This window comes from Pagrus major, chromosome 18, assembly GCF_040436345.1.
Source record: "Pagrus major chromosome 18, Pma_NU_1.0".
Classification (NCBI taxonomy): domain Eukaryota; kingdom Metazoa; phylum Chordata; class Actinopteri; order Spariformes; family Sparidae; genus Pagrus; species Pagrus major.
The window spans coordinates 10,911,262-10,927,042 of NC_133232.1; the positions used below are offsets into that span (position 1 = coordinate 10,911,262).

The 15,781-nt window shown below is 41.9% G+C and overlaps 1 protein-coding gene and 1 long non-coding RNA gene across 2 annotated transcripts in view; one reads left to right on the forward strand and one right to left on the reverse strand.

Annotated features, from left to right (window-relative positions):
• Positions 1–3,588: 3,588 nt before the first annotated feature.
• LOC141012763 (uncharacterized) lies at positions 3,589–4,854 on the forward strand. The gene is made up of 3 exons (XR_012180407.1): positions 3,589–3,627; positions 4,356–4,418; positions 4,505–4,854. It is a non-coding gene; the product is annotated as an uncharacterized lncRNA (long non-coding RNA).
• A 1,177-nt stretch (positions 4,855–6,031) lies between these two features.
• Positions 6,032–15,781, reverse strand: part of mmp17b (matrix metallopeptidase 17b) — a 37,105-nt gene continuing 27,355 nt past the window's right edge. Inside the window, exon 10 of the mRNA XM_073486441.1 lies at positions 6,032–6,423. Coding sequence (XP_073342542.1) covers positions 6,032–6,423 — 392 coding nt within the window. The remainder of the gene's footprint in view (positions 6,424–15,781) is intronic.

The window sequence follows — 15,781 nt, forward strand, 5'->3', positions numbered from 1 at the left end:
TGTATTGCAAACAGCAATGCAATTGTCGTGTCTGAATTTCTTATTTTTTGTTTGTTCAAAAAGGTTTTTCAGAGTTTCAAAAAGTCACCAATAAAAAGGAAATAATCTCCAGGAGTCCTCAAAAGCTGAGTGCAGTAATGTTTAATTGTCGACAATTAAAACATGAGATCTCACAGACAAAAGCCCATGAGAAAAGACCCAAATTCTCAATACAAAATATCCTCCTTATATTCACTAAGATGGGGTTTGTCCAATCCTTGCTCTTTCCTTTGTCTATGTATCAAATTTTGCTGACTCGGGTATTTCCCTGCACGAGGCTGAACATGTGCCCACCCATGCCAACATCTGTCAAGACCGCCTCCTCACTGGGCATACGCTTTGAAGTCCCTTTGCAGCTGGTATCCTGGACTTCCCCTTCATGTCTTATCTACCGTGCCGCAACTTCGTGGCCTTGACCTATCTATGAACGCTCCTCCACTGTGCCGCGGCTGTGAGACGTTTTTTTTAACTCTAAGTCTCCTCCTTGATATGTTCCACCCCAGGTGAAGCCGCTATCCTGCCAGTCTGTCTAAAGTGAGTACAGCACTAATATGTGATGAAAGGTCTATATTCCTTTATAATGTGTTGTTATATCAATAAGATTGTCGTGTTGGGTTCTTTATATGCCAGTGAATAAAGACGTGACTGCAAGAGAGCTTAAGTTAACGTGCTTTACTCGTTGCTAGTCAAACATACAACAATCTCCCGACATGCATTGCGGCTCAGGTAAACCTTAGCTTAGAGCCCCCTCCAGTGTCTGACATACACCTGTATATCCAGATTACACCACAAAGATAGCATGTGGATTCATTTCCCCATCTGTTTAGGAATAAATGTGCCTTTACTGGTTTTGTTTTATGGAATATGTTACATTTTGGTGAATGTGTAGAAATGATAACCAATGAGAGATTTTGGTTTGAAGTGAATGAGTAAGACAATAAGGAAAATAATGCATTTGACAATGTGATTATTCAATAAATTCTGGCAAGACCGACCAGACGAACGGCAGCAAGATTCCTCTGCTTTATTATTTCTCCTGTTTTACAGGTAAATTATCTGTTTACACGCCCAGCATAGCAGGGCCTGTTACACCTACAATATGCTTTGACGAAGCATTTCAACCACTCCTGTGGAACACAACCGAGGTGGACAAGAACATTGACACTAGAGATAAAACTGTCATGATTTGGAGTCTTTGTGTTCTCCAGTGTGGACATCTTCCTCAAGCTCCAGCCTCACAAGCTACCAGCCTCCAACTTATGCACTGCCACTCGTCTCAGTCCACCCCGCCAGCTCTCCGAGCCTGCCTACCCGAGCTCCACTCTGTACCTCAGCGGGAAGTGCCAAAGCACAGCCACCAAGCCAGCAACCCACCTGTCCAGCACTCACCTGAGCTCGACATCAAGTAACCCCTCTGTTCATGAAGCCTCCCTGCACTCAGCCCCTGCCAGCTATTCCACCTGCACTATTACCTGACCATTTGTCAATACATTTCTTTAAACCTTTCCCAGTCTGGTTGTCTTTATATATGATCCACAGTGTGAAAAATACTTAAATTCAATAGGAAGAGCAATATCTGAAAATGCTTCTGACCTAATGACTCAGAGCGCACACATTTTGAAGGAAATTGCTTCATTAAGGCCGAAATGGCTTTACAATGACAATGGATCTTAACTAAGACTGTTTCTGTGTGCTAAAGTATCTGCAGTGCTGCAGTGTGGATCCCTAAGCTCAATAGGTCTATCTGGATTCAGGTTTAGTACACCTTCAGCTTCATGCGTTCTTCCCATTATATTATAGAACAGAGTGTATAGAGTGTTTTGACTTTGTGAGTCATGAAAATCCAGGTTTTTAAGAGGTTAATAGAGATTTTGGGTATTTTTATGTATTTTTTCATTCTGATTAGAGTGTCAGCGTAAACATTCAGAGAACAAAGAAAATGTATATTATGGCAGTCTTGAGTTCCAATGATTTCTAGGCAGTACCTGCTTCTACATAAACGAAGGTTGGTGTACAGATGTCACAGTGTTGAAGAAGTTGTGCAGCCCTCACTTAGAGACTCTATCCATGAATTGTAAACCATTTAGTTCTCCTCATTTGTTCTGGATGGTGTGCACATCCCACCTCAAGCCAGTGTAATGGAGGCGTTACAACACCTGGCTGACCATATAACAGACATGGAGAAAAAACACCCAGACTCCCTGCTCATCATTGTTTTTAACAGAGCAAATCTTACCCACAAACTACCAAAATACAGACAGCATATAAAGTGTCCCACCAGGGACAACAACACATTGGACCATTGCTATACAGCTTATCGCTCTGTTCCCCGTGCAGCTTTCGGACTCTCTGAGCACTGTCTGCTCCATCTCATCCCGACCTACAGGCAGAAATTAAAAACTTCTGAGCCTGTAGTGAGGACAGTGAGGAAATGGACGGACAAGTCAAAACTGGAGTCATAGGCCTGCTTTGACTGCACTGATTAGAGTGTTTTTGAATTTGCAGCCTCAGACCTTAATGAACTCACTGACACTGTGACAATATTACATCACTTTTTGTGAGGATACGTGTGTGCAAACCGAGACCTTCCACACATACAACAACAATAAACCCTGGTTCACCCCTAAACTCAGGCAAATGCGTCAGGCCAAGGAGGAGGCCTACATTAGTTTGGACTGGGACCTGTATAAGCAGGCCGGAAACTCACTGACAAAGGAGATCAGGGTAGCTAAGACGAGATAACAAACAGCTTCTCAGCCAATGATCCTGCGCCAGTTTGGAGAGGCCTGCAGGACATTACCAACTATAGGAATGACAGACGCAATATAATATTTAGAGCTTTATTTTGCTAACAATCTGACAGCGAACTTGGCAGGGGCATACAGTATTAGGCACAGCTGTTTCAATGAAAACAATATGATATTTTAAAAAAACTAATCAACCCGTAAACGTAAACATGCATTCACCATGATGTTGTTGTTGTCCTTTTTGCACCAAAATTAAAAATAATGGGAATATTTCCATGAAGTTAATGCTGTCCCCTCTGCCTACTCACTACATTGAATTAGCTAGCTACGCATGCACACTGACACAACTGTAGGTTTACCTTCCGCTGGCATGCAGCAACCTGCTAAGAAGCAGGAGAGAAACAGAAACAGTGCAAATGCTTCAGGGATGTTCACACATATTTACAGATAGGTAAATAATACAGCAACTCCTAAATCATTTACATTTCTTTCAATTCACGCTTCGTTATTGTAGGTGGCGATAACACTCCTTAATGCTGCTACCGCGCTAAGACCGAAATGACGATGATAATTGTGTAGTAAAATTCTAATTTCTTGACAGCCCAATTGTGGGTAATGTAGGCGTCAGGTTTTTGTAAGAAAGAAGAGTTTGTGAAATGATGGATACATTCCTGTTTCTGCTGCATCCATTTGAGAGGCACCTGGCTGCAGGCCTCCACTGTGAAGTCGCTTCCGGTGCAGGCTCCACTGTCAGGACGGGAAGTGACGACATTTAAATCTGGATTTCACCTGTATTTTCATTCGAGAGAGACCAGCGAGTGAGCATGTGTTCCGAGTAGCGGTGAGTTGCTGATTTTTATTATCCACAGAAAGTAAATGCATGGTTTCTTGTGTTCTTCGTCAATATAGGTGCCGTAAAATAATAACGTTATAGAAGTCATTAATGATGCAAATTAGTTAGATAACGTCAAAGTTAACTTTCACTAATGGCGGTTAGCATCAACACCGTAAGTTATCAGGGATTATTAACTGTATAGTGCATAACCTAAAGTAACTGTTCGCATTTGTTTGTATGTAACGTTATAAAACATTTTTGTAAACTCTCCTTGCATCAGCTGGGCATCGTCACAAAGTTGAAAACGTGTCTTTCTGAACTCACAGACGTGATATGTGAGACAGCCAAGCTGCCAACAGGATGCAACACACCATGATGTTTTGCCAGAGGTCGACTAGCTAATTAGTGATATCACCTGTTTAAGTGCACTAGTGGAATCAAAATGTGGCAGGACTACATGGCACATTTTTACTTTTTTATTTTTCCACCTCTGTTGTATACTACAGTATATAAACAAAACAAATAGTAACTGAAATTACTGAGAAGTAGCTTCTGCACCATCAGTACTTTTATTTTTCATACTGAGGAAGGAAGTACACATTTAGAGTGACGTCTGAGAAGAGAAGGGCCCTCTGACCTCCAGACTGACTGATGGGATCTTTTCTTTTTCTTCTTTTTGGAGCTTGTGTTTTGAATATTACAACTGATCATTTTGCTTATCTTTGTATTTTCAGGAAGAAGAGCAGCAGGCTGAGGTCTCAGTCAGACCTGCCGATGTGGACACACCAGTGGAAGGGGTAAGCTTTTTCACAGAATCTATTGCTCAGATACTGTTGGTGCAGCAGCTATGGTACAGACATCTTTCTTTCTGTCTTTTCCATAGGACTCGGTTGAAGATCGCATTCTTCACGATTGCAGACATGCAGCAGAGCTGGTTGAGGCCAACAGACAACTGTTGTCTGCCAAAGTGGACCTGCCTGATGTTCTGTGCTTGGGGGAGGAGAAACAGGCTGAGGCTGCTCTGCAATATGGGAGGGTGTGGAAAGAAGAGGTGGATGAGCATGAAAAGGAAACAATCCTGGAGCCCTTCAAGTTCACGTTTTACAATACTGAGGACATGTGGAAATTCTGCGAAGAAATAATGGACAGAAGAAATTATTTGGCCTGTTGTGAATGTCACACAGATGAGTGAGTTTGTATTAGAATAAAGAATAAAGGGCTACAGAACATTTATTCATGTTGTGACTTGGTGTGTTTTTTGTTTGTCTCATTGATCACTTAATAATTCACTTGGATTATACTGTAGATATCAAGAGTAAGGGTGGTATTTAGTGGTAGCTACTTGGGTGTTCCAGCAGAACAAGAACATAATTAGCATAGACATAGAACCAAACATGAAATTTATGGTGGTAAAGAATAAAAATACAGAATAATACAACAGGAAAAAAAATTGAAAAAATATATAGAAAAAGATCAGTGCAATAAAGTCAAAGTTAAATGATAAAAAGTCAGTTAAGTACTGTATAGTGCACAATAAAATGGATAGGCCAATGACATCTTATGAGATGTTGGCTTATGAATATGAGTAATAACTTAAAAGACAATTTGTGCACTGAGCAATTTTATTCCTGCCCTCCATTGTTTTCATTTATCAACTATTTGACCTTCTCTTTTCAAGATCCTCAGCTTTGTAGTAGGCTACAAATAGACTATTGAGCCCCGAGTCATATCACCCACCGTTTGTTTTTCGTAATGACTAAGTTGTAAAATTACGCAGTGCAGTGTATATTAGTCTGGCTTTTTGTCTTAGATTTGGACAGAATAAATCAAAATGCCCACGTTGGGGCTCATGCGCAACATAAAAGGAAAACACAGACCAAAAACGACAAACAAAAAAGTTTACTATATAAATACGATATAACGATTTATACTATAGGCAAGGAATTAATAGATTTTACGTCATATTGTTTACTAATTAATGCATTTGTGAGGAAAACGATTCAACCGGAAGTGCATTCGCGATTTTATTTTGAAATGTATCCCGTGCATTTCCTGTCCTGACAGTGGAGGCGGCCTGAGAGTGGAGCCTGCGGCGGTAGCGACCTCACAGTGGAGGTCTGCAGCCAGGACCTCTTGATCCATTTTGCAATGCTAAATCAGTCCTGAAATCAGGATGTGGTTAACCAGGAAGCCAGGAAACAGCCAGCTTGGCTCTGTCCAAAGTTAAAAATAAACTTACCAGCATGTCCAAAGCTTATCAATTAACACATTAGATCCATTTCAGTTAAGCCATACACCATCAGAAATGTAAAAGCAATTATTGTCAATTTTTGGTAGTGTGGTATGGTTCTCCTGATCTCATGGTGAGTGTTTGTTGATAAGTTGCTCTTCTCTGTTGTCTTGACTAGGTTTAAAAAGCCAACAGTGTCCATATATTCAGCAGCAAGGTAGAAATATAGGATGTTCGACTACAAAGGGCTTTATTTTTGCAAGTGCATTGTGTCCAGATGTGTGAACCTCTGTCCTGTATGTCTTTATGTGAATTTACATATCTGTACCTCCCAATGTCCCTCATCTTTCCTGCTGCTTCCTCCTCCTCCCTATCCTCCCTCCATCTCTCCCTGAGCTCCTGTCTTCCTCTAGACAGAGACAAGGAGAGGTCGTCCACCACAGGTGAGGATGAGGAGGAGTCAGTGCAGTCCAGCCAGTCTGCAGCAGAGGATCGTGGGTATCCGTTCTGCAGTGAGGAGCCTGGAAACATGAACTTCCAGTAGGAGTCACCTTTGAAGAGATAGATGGAGCCTGGAGAAGAGGGAGAGAAGTTTTCACAACCAACAACTGCATGGGGTTTTTTTTTTATGTTTTGCAGCTCTCCATAACAGATGTTAATTTATTCTGTTTAACAGTGACAAACAGCTTCAAAGTGCTTGTACAACCCACTCCCTCCCTGTCTTAAATCTCCTGATTAATCTTCTATGCAACTATGTTGGACATTTTGCCATGCAGTCTGGTACGTCCATTTACAAAAAAAAAATCACAAATTGCAACCATACACTACAATTTCTTTGTCATTCATATGTTCAATCCAGTAGTTGTTTCTGATTGGTCAGTTCTTAAACTCGATAATAATACTGTAAATTATCATTGCCATATCCATTTAAAACCTTGGATTATGCTTAAGGTCATTTACAGTTTTTGTTAAACTAGATTTAAGCAAAACTAAATTTAAACCTGCAATAACAGATTTTTTGGCCACTTGTGGAACAGAAACAAGTTGTGAACACAAACACTGACATAGCATCACCATTTAAGTTGATTTGGTGAACTTGTTAGTAAGAAGTTGCATATTCACCGATACTTCTCACTCTAAACTCGTCAAATACAGCTTAGTCAGTGGCCTCAAGCTTCAAACTATGATGCTCTACCTATCCCTCTAGTGTCAGTTTTGCACGTAAAAGGCTCCGCGGTAAAGTTAGCAATAATACGTAATACGCAATGTTCAGTTAGACTTTCAAAATGAAGTTTGCATACAAACAGTTCACATATTGTCATTAATTAATGTTGTCAAGCAGTCGCAGTTTGGTTTGGTTTAGACTCCAAAGCTACTTGGTTAGGTTTAGGAAAAGATCACACTTTGGGTTAAAATAACTTAATTCAGTCTCGTAACTCATGTAACATAGGTGTAAGTTAAGTCATTTATGTACATTAACTTACTTACGTAACATCATTTAAAAACAAATTTGTCTTTACTTTTGGTCACAAACAGGACGCAAACTCTTGTCTACGGTGGGAAAATTCTGTGTATGACCTATCCAACCACCCGACTCAGACTTTTCTAGCTCTTTATTCTACTGCACTGGAGGGGCATTTCAATAAGTGACAGGCAACCCTAGAAGCGTAAGGCCACTAATCAGGCTACTTTATTTGATGTATTGGGAGTGAAAATGGGCTAGCATTTACACGTTTAGAAATTACAGAACAAAATTATCATTCATTTGGAGTCGTGTGCTCCCCTCTGTGCTCCTTAATCCCTCCCCTCCGAGCTCATATCGTCCTCCCTTGGAGCTTCCCACGACACACCCCCTCCCGCAACAAGCACCAAGAGCAACAAGCCAGCCGGCAGAAACCAAATACGGTGCCAGCTTTGAATGCGGAGTAACGATGTCGGATTCACAGGTAAAGTTATTACAATGCACGTTGAAACTAACGTAAATCTTGTAAGTCATTACAATGTCCACAGCTAAGCTCCACAGCCAAGCTAGCGCAACGTCATTAGCATGTTACATCTATGTTACACGTTACAGCTAGGTAATAAGTTACTATTTATCAACAGCTAAGTTAGCCACTTCTAAAAGTTATTGAGGGCCAAGAGACTAACAGATGCTGCCGTTAGCTTTAATCATAACGATCGCTTCCACATTGTAGCTGAAAACTAAACCTGCATGAGCCTCGGACCCAGCTGTGTCCCAGCTGTTGTCTGAGTAGCACCACGACCGCGACAAAAACGTGCCCCGTAAACCGTAATCTCTTGTTTATGACAGATAAGACACACAAATACACACATCGTAACGCATATGATAATCCATCATATTGATTTAGCAAAGGCTTCATTGAAAACAAATGGACAAGACCGGGAGGAGGGTTAGCAAAACAGTTGAGTACTGACCGGGCAAGAGGTTGTTATGGAGAAATAAATCCGGACAGGATGAATGAAACCCCAACGCGAAGTGGAGGGGTTTCATTAATCCATTCATTCATCTTACTTGTTGCTTCATTTAGCTGCCATGAGCAAATAAATAAGCTGATTTGGTGTAAACATGATAGCAATTTTAGCTTACAATGCTAACATAGAGGCTAACGTGTCCGTCGAACAAGTAAACAAGTGTTGACAATATTGGAGAGACAGAAATCTTTTCGACGCCGTCTAATAACACAGAAAAAAACTAACAGCAGCTTTCACAGTCATAAGCCAGCATCGGCATGAAAGTTATCTGTGTCACAACATCCATAATAAAGACGAAAGATTACCTGCTCAACAGAAACTCTGCTGTATCAGCATCGCTTTTCAGGTCCATATCTTCATGGAGCTTTTGCCACTGTCAAACAATGAACCAATGTTTATTTGGGTTTGAGCCCTCATTATGTCGCATCTCCACTTTGTCTCTGTCTTTTCAGTGACAGACTTTCGCTTTCTTTCAGCCTTTGCCGGTGGGGCAAGCAGAGGCCGCTTGCTGTCGCTCAGCTTTCCCTCCATACCTGAACTGCTCAGGGCCAAACAAACCTCTTGCAAATGTGGAAGTGGGTCGGGACGAGGCGTGACCAGGAGCAGGAGAGTGAGCGAGGGGAATGGATGGAAAAATTGACCAATAGCAGCCATGCGGACCGCATGGCTGCTATTGACACATCCTAGCCCACCTCATCGACTGTGTCAAGTTTTGTGGAGTGTTTGAGTTAGCTTTGCAAGGCAAAGATGAAAGTGAGGGCTCTAACAACCCAGGCGTTTTTCGTGACTTGGTTGACTTGGTGGCATCGCTGGATGAGGCGTTTGAGGAGCACCTGAAAACTGCCACAGTTTTCAAGGGCACGTCAAAGACTGTGCAGAATGAGCTCCTGGAAAGCATCTAGCGGTCATCAGGGGACATATCACGGAGGAGGTAAAGTTAGCTAAATTTGTTGCCATCCAAGCGAATGAGACCACCAACGTGTCAACACAGACGCAGCTGGTGCTTGTGTTGAGATACATCGACTCAAACCATGCGGTGCAGGAGTGTTTCTTTGAGTTTCTGCCTGTTATGGATGCAACATCTGAGTCGATCTGACACTTTTTTTACCCGGTCACCAAAACACACCAGCATACTTGACCAGATTGTTGAAAGAAGGCTGCCAAGAGCTTCATCCACAAGATGGAACTTCAACAGCAGGATCGTCAACACTGTGCATGAGAACCTTGATGACCTCATGCAGTGTTTTGAATCCATCAGGACATCGGGTTCATTTGACAGCACCACAGTGAGGGAGGCATCTGGCTTCCTGAGGATGCTGCAGGATGAGGACTTCGAGTTTTTTCTGCAGCTGTTTCATCAGATCATGCCTTACGTTGACATGCTGTACCAGCAGCTGCAGAAGGACATTGATGCAGTCTTCATCAAGCGTGCCCTCCAGAGCTTCACAAGCAGTGTGCAGGCAATAAGGTAAGATAAAATAATGTTGTTCAATCCTTCTCAATACTGAACCTTGTCATAAAGAAATACACTCACTGGCCACTTTATTAGGTACACGTGTAACTTAATACAATCCAAAACAACAGCTCTGCTATAAAATCTACATTAATGTCATTTATACATTTTCAGTTTTTGTTGATGTCAATAAGGTGATAATTCTACTTTATTTATCACTGAGGTCATAGTGGGTGATTGTGGAGTAATAGAGTGCATTATATTGACTGGTGTTCCTAATATTTTGTCCACTCCATTAACATACAAAATATTACATGTATTGTAATTAAAAAACTACTTTAAAGAACTGTAAATAAATACTTTTAATGTTTTTGACTTATATGTAGTCCCCTTTGTAATTAATGGTAAAGCAAGCATATCCATCCATGTTCAAAGATATTTGAAGGTAAACTGATTCACAGTATGTTGATCATCATTTGTAGAGCCAAGATAATTTCTTTTGTTGAACACTCCTGGATGTAATTTTTCCCTGTAGCCGTTACATTTGGTATTGCTATGTAAGTTGACCAGAAAATAACAAGATGTGGCAATTGTCTTGCTGCCTATTAATTTTCCCATTGAACAGGTCACCTTAGTCATCATCAGAACAGTTGCCCCCCCTGAGAAGTTTGTCAGGAGCCGCCACTGTTGAAATGCAAAGTGTTTGCAAAGTACGCCCTACGCCCTTTCCAGGTGTCTGCTGGCACCAGAAGGGCAGAAAGAGAGACAGGATAGCAGTTACAAGTTATATTACCACTGCCACAAGCCTAAATTAACCAAGCTCAGAACAAATAAGTCTACAGGGCCATAAGCAACAGCAGAGCTCATTGGTCAACACCGCTGAAAGTTTTTTTTATTTTATTTTTTATAGGGCAATGACCATCAAAAAAGGCAGTTGAAAAGAGACTTCCTAGTGCAATCGTCAACAATAACAAGTGCTGTAATTACAAAACAATACATTTTTCACTCAAATTTGTCAGCTATATGGAAGTATGGAACCTTGAAGGACACATTTCAAGGCAGGTACTGTTGCCTTTTCAAACCAATGATCTGTACATTTGTATTTACATCTAGGCTTAAACATAAAAAAAAAAAAAAATACCATCCACACCCTAAACAAACAGCTCAGTGTCCACTGCCTTACTCCTATTTGAAGGACCCAAACACACGCCTATGCTTGTCTGCTTTGTTAATATAACACTTAGCATTTCATTCATAAACTCAGTGTAGTAATGAGAAGGCCACAAGGTGGCGCAGTTGGTGGAGAGAACCACAATACACACATAGAGGAAGTGAGAGTTGTTGATGTTCGGGGTCATACTAATATGATGTGTGTTGTTGTGTACCCTACCTGCCTTCCTCCAGTTAAGTGAAGTAAAAAACGTTCTTCCTGAGATACCATGACTCCAATGTGAGTTACTACATAAATGGCGACGAGGATAAAGTTTTCAGCGTATTGCCTCGTGGGAAAGCGCACAAATGCGTAAGTTGGACTGCTAAGTGGCTGCAATGGAAAAAGAAGCTAACAGGGTAAAAATGGCGGTGGCTATGGTCAGAAGTACTGCTCCGTTTGATAACCGGACTCAGACATGGGAGGAATATTGTGAGATTCTCCAACATTTTTTTGAGGCTAACAAGATAAGGGATGCCGGTCTCAGGCTCAGGAGGAGCAAGTGTTCATTTATGTGTGAGGAAGTGATGTTTCTAGGTCACAAGGTGGATGCAACTGGACTACACCCAGTCAATGAAAAGGTGCAAGCAATCAAGGAGGCACCTACACCTTCAAACGTGACAGAGCTGAAGGCTTATCTTGGACTGTTAAACTATTATAACAAGTTTTTGCCAAGTCTGTCCACTCTTCTTGCCCCAGTGCACAAACTGCTACAAAAGGACACAACGTGGCAGTGGGGAAAGGAACAGAAGGCTGCATTTGAGAAGTCAAAAGAGATGATGCAGTCAGTGGAGGTGCTGGTGCATTATGACCCAGAGAAGGACATTGTGTTATCATGTGATGCATCACCGTACGGAGTAGGTGCAGTTTTGTCACATCATATGGCAGATGGAACTGAAAGACCAATAGGATTCACATCACAAACACTAAATGCAGCAGAAAAAAACTATTCACAACTGGACAAGGAAGGACTGGCAGTCATATTTGGAATAAAACACTTCCACAAGTACATTTATGGACGGAAATTCAGCATAGTGACAGATCACAAGCCGTTGCTGTCACTTTTCAGTGAGATGCGAGCAGTGCCACAAATGGCATCTCCAAGGATACAGAGGTGGGCCATCACCTTGAGAGCCTATGAATACACAATAGTGTATAAAGAAGGAAAGTATCACAACAATGCAGACGCCCTGAGCCGCCTGCCCTTATCAGAGAAATCCGACCAAGAGGGACTGGAAGAGAGGGTTCTCATGATTGAGAGCTCTGACATCACTCTAGTTACTGCAGACAAAGTGAAAGTATGGACTGATGAGGATTCAGTGCTCTCACGAGTGAGGGAGATGGTGCACAGAGGCTGGCCCTCAGAACTAAAAGGAAGTGAGTTTGCACCTTACACAGTGAGGAAACATGAACTCAGTATCCAAAACGGTTGTGTATTGTGGGGGCGAGAGTGGTGGTGCCACAGCCAGGCCAAGCCAGTGTTTTGAGACAGCTTCATCAATGCCACCCAGGGATGTCCAGAATGAAAGCGCTTGCCAGGAGTTATGTGTGGTGGCCAAAGCTGGACAAAGAAGTGGAGGATACTGTCAAAGCCTGCACAATATGTCAAGAGCACCAAAATGTTCCAGCCCCAGCCCCTTTACACCTGTGGGACTGGCCCGACAAGCCCTGGAGCCGTATCCATGTGGATTATGCGGGACCATTCATGGGAAAGATGTTTTTTGTGCTCGTGGATGCACATTCCAAGTGGATGGATGTGTATCCGGTGAACTCTGCTACTTCAGCTACAACCATTGAGTGCCTGCGCACCAGTTTCAGCAACCATGGACTGCCTGAGTTGTTGGTGTCGGATAATGGTACTTGTTTTGTAAGCAGGGAGTTCAAGGACTTTTTGAAAAAAAATGGTATTCGCCAGGTGACCTCTGCACCCTACCATGCCTCCAGTAATGGGTTAGCAGAGAGAGGTGTACAGACATTTAAAAGAATGATGAAAAAATGTAAGGAAGGCACACTGACAGAAAAGGTGGCCAGAGTGTTATTTGGCTACAGAGTAACCCCTCAGACTACAACAGGTCTATCACCAGCAGAACTACTTCTAGGGAGGAAGCTGCGTTGCACACTGGATCTGATCCATCCGGATCTGAACAGGAAAGTGCTGAAGAAACAAGAACGACAAGCCAGAGATCATGACACCAAAGCAAAGGCACGCTGGTTCAAAGTGGGAGACTCAGTGCTGACCCGGAACTTCAGTTTTGGCCCCAAGTGGATCCTGGGAGTCATAGAGTCTGTGACAGGACCTGTGTCATATAAGGTGATGCTGGGTGATGGGAGTGTAGTCAGGAGACATGTGGACCAGATTCTGATGCATCAACAGACATCAGAGAAAATCACAGAGAGACATCAGACTGAGACAATGCAGCAAAGTCACACCACAACAGATGACGGGACATTGCTGGAGGTGGAGGATGTTGTTCTCAGCAGTGATAAGGTGGAGGAGTCAGCAGCTGCAGAGGCTGCAGGAAAATCAGAGACTGAAACAGAGACTATGATAAATGCGAGTCCAATGAGGAGAAAGTCAAAACGGGAAGTTAAGTTGCCCAGTCACCTTAAAGACTTTCAGTTGAACTAGAGGATTAGCTGAGAGTGTTGTTGACACCTGTTGTAAAAGAAAAAAAAAGTGTTGTAATGTTTCATGTTTCTGTTGGATGCATAGAACCTGCTTAAGGGGGGAGAGATGTAGTAATGAGAAGGCCACAAGGTGGCGCAGTTGGTGGAGAGAACCACAATACACACATAGAGGAAGTGAGAGTTGTTGCAAATAAGTCTACAGGGCCATAAGCAACAGCAGAGCTCATTGGTCAACACCACTGAAAGTTTTTTTTTAATTTTATTTTTTATAGGGCAATGACCATCAAAAAAGGCAGTTGAAAAGAGACTTCCTAGTGCAATCGTCAACAATAACAAGTGCTGTAATTACAAAACAATACATTTTTCACTCAAATTTGTCAGCTATATGGAAGTATGGAACCTTGAAGGACACATTTCAAGGCAGGTACTGTTGCCTTTTCAAACCAATGATCTGTACATTTGTATTTACATCTAGGCTTAAACATAAAAAAAAAAAAAATACCATCCACACCCTAAACAAACAGCTCAGTGTCCACTGCCTTACTCCTATTTGAAGGAACCAAACACACGCCTATGCTTGTCTGCTTTGTTAATATAACACTTAGCATTTCATTCATAAACTCAGTGTAGTAATGAGAAGGCCACAAGGTGGCGCAGTTGGTGGAGAGAACCACAATACACACATAGAGGAAGTGAGAGTTGTTGATGTTCGGGGTCATACTAATATGATGTGTGTTGTTGTGAACCCTACCTGCCTTCCTCCAGTTAAGTGAAGTAAAAACCGTTCTTCCTGAGATACCATGACTCCAGTGTGAGTTACTACACTCAGGGAGACAGAGCACGAGGGAGGGAGAGTTCTGAGTAGGACCAGAGTGCACTTGATAAACTGCTGCTAGCTTTTGTCATCATGCCTTTACTGGCTTCAGAAATATGTTCATTGTCTGAATCTGCTGATAAGAGTTTTAAATTCTGAAAGCCAAGACTTATTTAAAATCAAACAAAACTTCAAATGACCAAAAATCAAGATGTTGACATAAATCCATATTTCACAAGTTGATCTGGCCACCTTGTGTCCAAAAGGTGGCTCTGTGTGTGCTGTGAAGAGTGAAATAGGCTGTACCGCCAGTCACCTGTGTGGCTTCGTTGGCGTGGTGTGCTAATTACTTAGAGACCTTTATTTTCCCTCAATCAATGTGAGTTTGAGTCCCGTATTTTTTTTTCCTTCTTTTGTCTTTTTTCGTTTAAAAGGGTTCCATAGTTCTTCTGTGTGATGCATGTTTACTCAAATAGGAAGCGAAGACGAGTGAGTGTATTTAATGAAGATTTATTAGAGATTAACATTCACAGGAAGAGCAACTCTCCCTTTTCCTGTTTACAACGTCTTCCGTGACAACCAACAACATTGATACAGCGACTGAGGGTTAGACATGTTTACTCAAACAGGAGCCCACCACGGATCGGGTATGTTTTGCACAGAGACAATCTGAACACAGAGGCATATCCGCGGACAGCTACGTCTTCTCTTCCCGTTTTCAACATCTGCTGTGGCTACGGCGACCACTGACGCATTCGGCTCATGGTCGCCAGTTAACATAGCCCCGCTAAAATAGAGAAATATAAAGCTATGAATAGAATAAAAAGAGATATAGGCAGTATTTACATAAGGTGCAAGTTGGTACTGAGGTAGTTAAGAAAGTCCATGTAAATAGAATAAATAGACAAAGTGGGGATGTGCTGGGGTTGGGTGCTTCCCAAAAAATATAATCAATACATGTTAGTGTCTGTAAGATCATGTTATAGGCCACTGTAAATGTGTGGGAATGACAACAGTATCAGGGTGCCATGTGCTGCCCAAAGGATGCAACAACTGGTCAATACCAAAATCAATGAAAATTGTCCTCCTCTTTATCTGCTCAAAATCTAAGATAGCCCCAGTTATTTTCCATCATTCAAGCATTTTTTTTGTCTTCTATATAGAAGATCACTACCAAGAAAGCCCATAAATAAGGAGGCCAAGCTCAAAATGTCCAACAAAGGAAGAGGATATAAAATCCTCATTTGTAAAACAAGATTGAAGATTATCATTTCCTAAAAACATACAATCTATGACCAGAAGTATGAACACCCAATTATTTTATCCATATGT